The following is an 8892-nucleotide window of genomic DNA, read 5'->3' as shown; positions in this document are numbered from 1 at the left end:
ACCGAGGGACGAAGCCAACCTCGGCCCTAACATTCCTAGCCCTCGGGCTTCTGAAGTCTGCCATGGGGGAAGAGTCTCAGGCAGACAAGCTATGGCCCGGAGCAGTGAGGGCCTGGACCGCTTCGGTACTAGGTCCTTCGGCCCTAGACCTTTTCTTCGGAGGGGGGGCTTCGGAGGAGGGGGCCCATTCTTCTCTTTCCTCTTCAGCCTCTGCTGCTGCTGCGCATCCTGTGCCCTGGCCTCCCTTAGCTGGACTTGCCTCTCCGCAGCTGCAGCCCTAGCCTCGACCCTGGAGATTTGCACCGCATGAAGACGAAGGGAGTTAGTATGAAACACAAGTACCCGAGGCAAGTAAACTTGGGCTGGCCTAACTCACCCAGGCTAAGCCCGAATCTGAACAAAATGGTGTCGAACTTAAGGTTGTCGGACTCAACTGGAGGGCAAGTGTCTTGATGCTTCGCCTTCGCCATCGCCATCGACTCCGCGTCTGTCCCAAGAAGGGCAGGGGCAGAGTTCACCATCCCCAAATCGGGGATATCCCAGACTGTGCTGAAGGGCACCCCCTCGGATGACCTCACGAAGAAGAATTTCTCCTTCCACCCATGGATCGACGTTAGGTAATCGTTTAACAATCAAAGGTCTTTTCGAGGGCTGAAGTAGTACCAGCTCGAAAGCCCCTTACAGGCCTGAAGAAGGAAGCAGTTGACAAAGAGAGGGAGGGAGAGAGGCCTCTGGTGCCTAGATAAAAGGACGACGAAGCTGAGCATCTGCCGCCATCCGTTCAACGTCAGCTGGGTTGGACAAATCCCGTAGTGCCGAAACACCCGGGCAAAGGATGGAAGGGAAGCCAAAGGCTGGCCTTAAACACCTCCTTATATAAGCACAGCTCTTCAGAGTTCCAATAGCTGGCTTGATCAGTCGGTTTCGGTAGCCAGAGCTTGAAAGCATCCGAGATATTGAAGGTGACCCTTAGCTTCCCCAACTCCAGCTCATCCATGGTGGAAACAATGTGGAGAGCCTCCACATCAAGGGGGTCCTGGGTCTGGGCTCGAGATTCAAGCATCCTCTCCCTGAATCCCTCACCGTTTGAGCCGCCCTCAGACCTAGACGGCAAGGCCGCGGACGACGAGTCATGAGCAGAGGGTGAATTGAGGAAGAGTCCGAGGACATCCCTCGGACCCCCCTGGACTCCGATACCTACGGTTAGACATCGTCTTCCCAGAGGACGAGGGACTGTACCTGGATGAACAAGACATCGTACTTACTTTTAGTGAAGACGAACCGCTAAAGGAAAGGGAACACCTAGACCGAAGGAAGGCTATCCGAGGGAAAAACAAAAATGACCCACACACTTCATAAATAGAAGAAAAATGATACGACTGCCCGAGCATTAATGGCACCGTCACGTCACCAAATATCGGCCCTCGAGATCTGTGCCAGAGTAGACCTGACCAAAGGTCTTTACCTCGATTGGGAGCTCAGGCCAAGGCCGAGCGGACCTGACCGAAGGCCACAACCTAGGTTAGGAGCTCAGGCCAAGGCCGAGCAGACCTGACCGAAGGTCTTAACCTCGGTTGGGAGCTCAGGCTAAGGCCGAGTGGACCTGACCGAAGGTCCTCACCTCGGTTGGGAGCTCAGGCCAAGGGCGAGCAGACCTGACCGAAGGTCTTTACCTCGGTTGGGAGCTCAGGCCGAGGCTGAGCTGACCTGACCGAGGGTCCCTGCCTCTAGTGGACCTGACTGAAGGTCACAACCTCGGTTGGGAGCTCAAACTAAGGCCGAGTGGACCTGACCGAAGGTCTTACCTCGGTTGGGAGCTCAGGCTAAGGTTGAGCGGACCCAACCGAAGGTCCTCACCTCGGTTGGGAGCTCAGGCCGAGGCCGAGCTGACCTGACTGAAGGTCCCTACCTAGGTTGGGGGCTCAGGCCAAGGCCGAGCGGACTTGACTGAAGGTCACAACCTCGGTTGGGAGCTCAGGCCAAGGCCGAGCGGACTTGACCGAAGGTCACAACCTCGATTGGGAGCTCAGGCCAAGACTGAGTAGATCTGACTGAAGGCCCTCACCTCTGTTGGGAGCTCAGCCTAAGGCAGAGCAGACCTGACCGAAGGTCCTCACCTCGGTTGGGAGCTAAGGCCAAGGCCGAGCAGACCTGACTGAAGGTCCCTACCTCGGTTGGGACACAGGCTAAGGCCGAGCGGACCTGACCGAAGGTCCCTACCTCGATTGGGAGCTCAGGCCGAGGCTGAGCGAAACTGATCGAAGGTCTTTACCTCGGTTGGGAGCTCAGGTCGAGGCCGAGCTGACCTGACCGAAGGTCCCTACCTCGGTTGGGCGCTCAGGCCAAGGCCGAGAGGACCTGACCGAAGATCTCGGTCGCAAGCAAAACTAAAGTCGAAGCCGAAGGAATAAGGCTGAAGGGATGCATGAATGAGAAAAATGACGAAAAACTTAGTTACTCCCACAGGAAGAGCCTCCTGGTGAGAGTAAGGGGGCTACTGATACGGCCAAATTGATTATCCAGTAGGGTAAGAACACATGGTATCTAAGGAGAGGACACGTGTCGCTCACCTGTTAGAGGCTGCAAGGAGTCTGACCACGTCAACTGCGTGGAGAGAATATTCCCCACGAAGGGGATAAGACGTATCCGAGTAAGACTCGAAGAAGAAAGGAGGCGGATCCGAGGAGGACTCCTCCAAGGAAAAGAGAAACCCTAAACCTTAAGGACTATAAGAGAGGGCCTGAGCGGAGGAAAAAAGGTATGCAGAAAAACCCTCACCATTACCCTTGTGAAAAGCTGTGCGGTCGATCTCTAACTTGGGCGTCGGAGGACTAACCCCGGATAAACATCCGGGCCTCTGCCTTCTATATTTGTGCAGGATCAGCTCATACGGATTTTCGGCAGCAACACGCACTAACATGGCATTTTTGATGACATTAGATTTCTGGAAAATCCGTGTGATGGGTGTTGCTCCCATTATGTTTCTAGAGATGCAACCTTTGTCGTTCATTCTAGCAGGGAAAGCCTTTTCCCTGACAAGTAGGACATAATGGCTTGTTTCTAATCCTTGGCCTTTTAATTTGTGTAACAAGGATGCCTGTTTCACTTGTCCCATTTTGCAATAAATTTGCTTAATAAATAAAAAGGTGAACACAATCTCTCTCTCTCTAAGAAATTGTACAAGAACATCAACAATCCTATCCTAAGTGGTGTTCAACTAGGTCTTGCCCATACTTGGGCGATCGACACATGTTCAAACGGTGATCCAATAGTTCTCGGTACGGTGCCTCAGTTCTGGTTTGTAATAGCACAGTCGTTGGATCACTACTTGAACACATGTCGATCGTCTACATAACTATGGGTTGACCTGGATGATCACTACTTAGGAGTTCCTCAACACGATGGCTAGTAGAACATCAATGGATATAGGAAATTGATTATGATCTCTACTAGTGTCCTCACCAATTAATCGTCTCATCTTTCTACCAGACAAAAAAATAAAAATAAAATCCTCATCCACTCTTATTCTTCACGGACATCTATCACCCTCTTTTCCCAAAATTCAGTTACTGAGCCCACCCGGAGGAACGGAGTATTCATTCCTTTGGGAGGATGTTTAGATTCGGAGAATGAATTTCAATCAAATGGAGATGACCATATGGAGCACACAATTGATTTCACCTAAATTAAATCATAACTGGAGGTTACAACAATAGAACTTCACCCAAAGAAGTGTCATCCACACAAATGCATTAAATAATTTGGACCCGGGATCCTCTCCAGCACATGCAGCAGCTAGAGACCCCTTGGGTGGGTGTCAAGTGTTAAGTTGCATGTTCAAATGCTCTCAATTGTTAGATGTGCACTGAGAGATCTGACTTTTCTACGGTATAATAGAGGTGACAGTTTAGATCTAATGCCCGAGAGTGTTTCAATAGAACCCAACACATGAACACACATCTCATTAACGACGATGAATCTGAACTGCTGCTTCTATTGCACAGTAAAAGAACCCCACCCAACTGCATTGGAGAAGATCTGGTTTCAAATAATTTAAGCGTTGAATTTTCACGTACGTGAATGAAAACAAAACCCAACCCAAGGGCTAGAAACCTTTTCATCTATTTATTTTATTTATTTATTACAGTAATTAACACTTTAAGTAATAATTAAAAAAAAAAAAAAATCACGCCAAACGGAATCTGAAGCTCTCTTTACTCTTCCGGGCAAATCGGGGCAACCAAAACCACAAGTCACTCAAGTACTCAACACCTGCCCCCACTGCCCCAAAGCTGCCCGTATTAGCTGTCTCCAGTCCAGTCTCCCACTTCGCCCACTGTAATTAAAAAAAAAAAAAAAAAAGAAGGAACAGAAATTAATGGAAAGCGATTCCCCTTCTTCCTCGATCGTCGTCTCTAATAATTGAATTTCTTCTCCTTCTGATCTACAGAGAAGACAACTGTGAACCCATCTCCATCTGTTGCAATTGGAGACATTATTGGGATTTGGGACTATTCTATTCTCAAATTTCTCAGACCCACTTGAACAGAACATCAAATTAATCGTATGTGCAGGAGTTCTTGAGTGAAAGGGGAACATTAATCTTCTTGGGGTCATAGACGATTGAGCAGTCGATGTTTTTAAAGAACTTCGGTTTAACCAATTTGCCCAGAACATAAGCTCTCGAACGGATCATGAAATCTAGTTTCAGATGCACCGGCGCAGTCAGGTTTCCACCTGAACTGCTCAGACTAGCACCTCCTCCATACATCGGGATCTTGTTCCCAGACACTACTACTGCCACTGTTCTTTGGCTCTTCCTTGATTGATAGAACTTGTTCACCTGCAATTTTTTTCCCAGTTGACCCAGAAAGATAAATTTCAGAACCGAAGAACAAAGTTGAATTGAATTCCCTAAATTGCAAACAAAATTAAATGTTTGTTTTGAGAAAGAACAGTTGCTTACGGTTCCAGTGCCGATGGTAAGCATGGAGTAGGTGAGATCGAAAGGCGTTGATGTCACATGGACCCCAAAAAACGTCGCAGTGTTTCGGTAGGTGAACTTAACAGTGGAGTTCATGGAGACCATCTCTGTTGCCACTCCAGAAGAATCCGAGCCCGCTGAAAGCGCGAAGTGCTCGAATGTGATGCTCTGCAAAAAGTTAACCACTCATTTCACATAAATGTTCTCCTTAATCCTCTGAAACAAGGAAATTAAAGACGGGTTTCTACCTTCATATTGATTTGGGGTTTCTGAGGACGACTGGCTCCCCATAAAATCAAGGAGAAAAAGGAGAAAAGAAACATGAATCCAACAACAAAAGCAAGAAGATAGCATCGACGGGGTAAACCCTTCTCCGTATCATCATCGTTAAGAAGACCCTCTTCTTCGATGACGGGTTCCTTCCAAGACTTGTGACCTTTGCGATCGCTTCCACGGGTGGCTTCATTGGGTAAGATCTTGCGAGAGCCTGGCTTGAGGGAACCGGAGAAACGACTGGTGGAGGACTCCCGAGAGTGACGGCCCACGGAGGAGTGTGAGTGAGGAGGGGAACCCATAGGGCTAAGCACCGGCGTGGAATGGAAGGAAGTGGTGGTCTTCTCACCATCGTGCGAGTCTCTTGATGGGCTCTGCACGTAGTACACCGGTCTCCCTCTAGGAGGTGACCTCGTTGGGGACGATGCCGCCAAGCTTGTCACCTCTGAATCCGTCTTCGCGTGCATTTCTGCTCTCTCCTCTCTTCACTCCTTAGACCCACAAGGCCACAACCCAGAACACACAACACAGATAGAAAGAAGCAGATCAGATCAGATCAGAACAGAAGCAGAAGCAGAGTCTCTTCCCGACTCTTTTCCAACCCAATCTAAGCTATCTTCAGGTCTCAAGTCTCTTAAAAGTTCCATAAGGACAGCATTAATTAATGATTTTATTTTGGTTAATTTCCCAGTGGATTCACTTTCACACGCACTTTTATTGTTGGTACCTTTATTGTTCAAGACATCTAAGCTGTCAACGGTTCGATGGAGCCGAAAGCTTTAAGGCCCACGCGGGTATGGACGTCACTTGATACGAATCTGACGGGTGAAATTTTTTCCTTGTTGGTTAAGGGCACTGCATCTGCAACTGCACACTATTTGTATATTTTTTTATTCTTTAATTTTCTGGATCAAGACGTAGGGTTGGCACAGGAGAGAGAGAGAGAGAGAGAGGTGGCAATTCCGTCCTACCACGATTATTATTATTAAATGGGCTCTTGAGTGTTTTTTCTTCCTGTGAAGCTGTAAAACCATGCATTACTCTATTAATTGGATCACCTTCCCATCACAACCACTGCTTTTGTCATTACATAAATTAATTTAAAAAAAAAGAAGTTGATACCTGGCCCTTGTAGATTTTATATATATTTTTATACAATAAATAATAGTATTCACTTTTTTTTTTTAATAAACACAATTTATTATATAAGGAACATAGTTCCAAAATAGCCAGCATACAAGTTCACAGAAAACAAAAGAGGGGTGGAGGAGACTGGAGAATCCTCCCTGAACAAAGAGTGTTGAGCTCTAAGCTCCAGCCGTAGCTTTGGCATTAGCTACACTATTAGTTCCTCTAAGACAGTGAGAAAATGAAATAGGGCTGAAATTACATCGCAATGAAAGACAATCATTAATGATAAACTGAACCCTCTTAGGTCCAGATATGCTACATGATATTGGGGTGTCAACCGATCAGGTTGGGTCGGTCTCGGTTGGGTTTAATTGGGCTTGAGCATTTAGAAGTTTTGCACCGTGAATGCCTGTTTAAGTAAACGGCCTAGCTTTGGGGGCATGGTACGGTTTATAATTGGGTCGATCGGTGTCTGACTTTAATCAAGCTTCCTTAAACAGGTCTTAATCGGGCTACGGACTTATTTAAATCTAAACGAGATTTAAACATGTTTACCCTAAAATTCTTTTCTTAAGTTGTTTGAATGCCTAAAAATAGGTGAGGCAGATCTTTAATAAAAAAAGGAGAAATGATATGAGAAATTATGACATTTACAACTTACAAAGAAAAAGAAGAGATTATGACATTTACAACTTATAAATTAAAGTTTAATTAAATCAAATCCTATTACAAAGCAAAGGGTAAGAAAGTATAATTTGTTTCTTACTAGTAATGGCAAAATAGAAATTTATGTAGTATTAAAGGGGGTCGGGCTGGGTCGGGCTATAATGAGTTAGTTCAAGCTGGGCATATAAACATGTAGGTTCAGTCGAGCGACCGACGGGTTAGCTACTTGCACTGTGAACACCTGTTTAATAAACCCGACACATTTATTAAACGGATCGGTTCGGGTTGGGCCTACCAGTGTGGGCTCATAATTGACACCCTTGCATGATACTGCAGAAGGACATTTTCAACGATTCATCTCTGTTCTTGGCTCTGAAGTTAGTGATAAGGAGGCTATTCATTTCATGAATAGGTTTGTTCAGGAAAAGTTGATGTAGACCAGCAACTTTCCATATTTGATGAGCAAATTCACAATCCTTGGAAAAATGGTGGTTGTTCTAAATCTGGTGTATACAAAGCTGAAAAAAGGGTTAAGTCGCATACCTCTAATATTGAGAAGATAATGGAATGAAATGCTTCGATGAATGATTTTCCAAATGATGTATTGAAATTTAGAAGTAGTTGGCAATTTCCAGATTTTGAGCCACATTGAACTTTCAAGAAATCCCAATTCGTTGATAGCAACGTCGTAGGATGATGCAACAGTAAAGTTTTCACTTGCTATAACAAACCAAACTGCTTTATCCTCAACCTGAAATAAGGGAATAAGAATGGAAATAATTCTTTATACGATATCTGATATCTGAGAGCCACCAATAGAGAATTAAATTTAACTTCCATTCTTTTCTTGTGTGGTTGATGAAATCAGCAACATGATTAGGTGCATGCCTTGGTAAAAAGGAAAGGGGTTGAGGTAGGAGGATATAAAGGAATCCATTAATCATCCCAAGGATTGATAGAAGCACCATCACCAACTTGATAAGAAAAAAAGGGCCCCTTGTTTAAAAGATCTCTAGAAGAGCATAAATATTTCCATTTGCAAGAGGAGGAGAATGAATAAGAAGGTTTCATAAACGAAGTATAAGGGAACTAGTTTGCTTCATAACACTGCTCCAGAACAAAGAAGGATTATGAATGAGGTCCCAACCTTTCTCAACCAAAAGGGTTAGATTCATGATGGAAGGTTCTTTCACATTAAGACAGCCAAAGTGCTTAGGTTGACAAATGGTTTTCCAAGATACAGTAAGAATATGAGAAGCTTCCCCATTTGACGAGAAGAAATTCCTACTTAAGGCTGTGAGCTCTTTATGTATTGAGCCAAGAATTTTGAAGCAAAACATGTAATGCAGCAACATCAAGGACAGAGAAGATTGAACCAAAACAAGCTTTCCTGTAGGGCTTAAGATTAACTTAGCCTTCCAATGTTGTAATTTGTAGAAAATCTTTTGAGTCAAGATAGAGCAATGGGTCTAGGAGAGTTTACCACTGATGAGAGGAATTCCAAGATAGGTATCAATAAATCTGGTGAGGATAATGTGGAAGAAATTGCTGAGTTGTCTCTTCAAAGATGAGGAAACACATGGACGAATTGAGCTCTAGTCTTTTGGAGATTAATGGCTTGACATGAGAATGGGAAATACTCTTCTAGGATGCTGTTTAATTCTCTAGCTTCTAACATGGACGCTTTTCCAAAGAAAATGAGATCATCTGTAAAGGTAAGATGAGAGATACTAAGATCTCTTAACCCTTCCCAATTTGTCCCGTTGATATGGCTGTCAGCTATAGCTTTTGCAAGATGTGCCGAAGTAGGATCTCCTGCCGAAGACCTTTAGAAGGGC

At 45.2% G+C, this 8892-nt stretch overlaps 1 protein-coding gene across 1 annotated transcript; it reads right to left on the bottom strand.

Moving 5' to 3' along the window:
- Positions 1-4081: 4081 nt before the first annotated feature.
- LOC122067226 lies at positions 4082-5901 on the bottom strand. The gene is made up of 3 exons (XM_042631062.1): positions 5233-5901; positions 4967-5152; positions 4082-4843 (listed from the first exon to the last, which is right to left on the bottom strand). The coding sequence occupies exons 1-3, from the start codon at positions 5722-5724 to the stop codon at positions 4559-4561; spliced, it is 963 nt and encodes a 320-aa protein (XP_042486996.1). The 5' UTR covers positions 5725-5901; the 3' UTR covers positions 4082-4558.
- Positions 5902-8892: the final 2991 nt, after the last annotated feature.

This window comes from Macadamia integrifolia, unplaced genomic scaffold (assembly GCF_013358625.1).
Source record: "Macadamia integrifolia cultivar HAES 741 unplaced genomic scaffold, SCU_Mint_v3 scaffold2769, whole genome shotgun sequence".
Classification (NCBI taxonomy): Eukaryota; Viridiplantae; Streptophyta; class Magnoliopsida; order Proteales; family Proteaceae; genus Macadamia; species Macadamia integrifolia.
This window is presented reverse-complemented; position numbering and strand designations above follow the sequence as displayed.

Bases quoted from the DNA above. Each gene is read 5' to 3' on its own strand.
- LOC122067226 (XM_042631062.1), bottom strand. From the start codon at position 5,724: ATGCACGCGAAGACGGATTCAGAGGTGACAAGCTTGGCGGCATCGTCC. The intron at 5,153-5,232 runs GTAGAAACCCGT...AACTTTTTGCAG, and splicing joins AACCCCAAATCAATATGAAG to AGCATCACATTCGAGCACTT. The intron at 4,844-4,966 runs GTAAGCAACTGT...AAAAAATTGCAG, and splicing joins TTACCATCGGCACTGGAACC to GTGAACAAGTTCTATCAATC.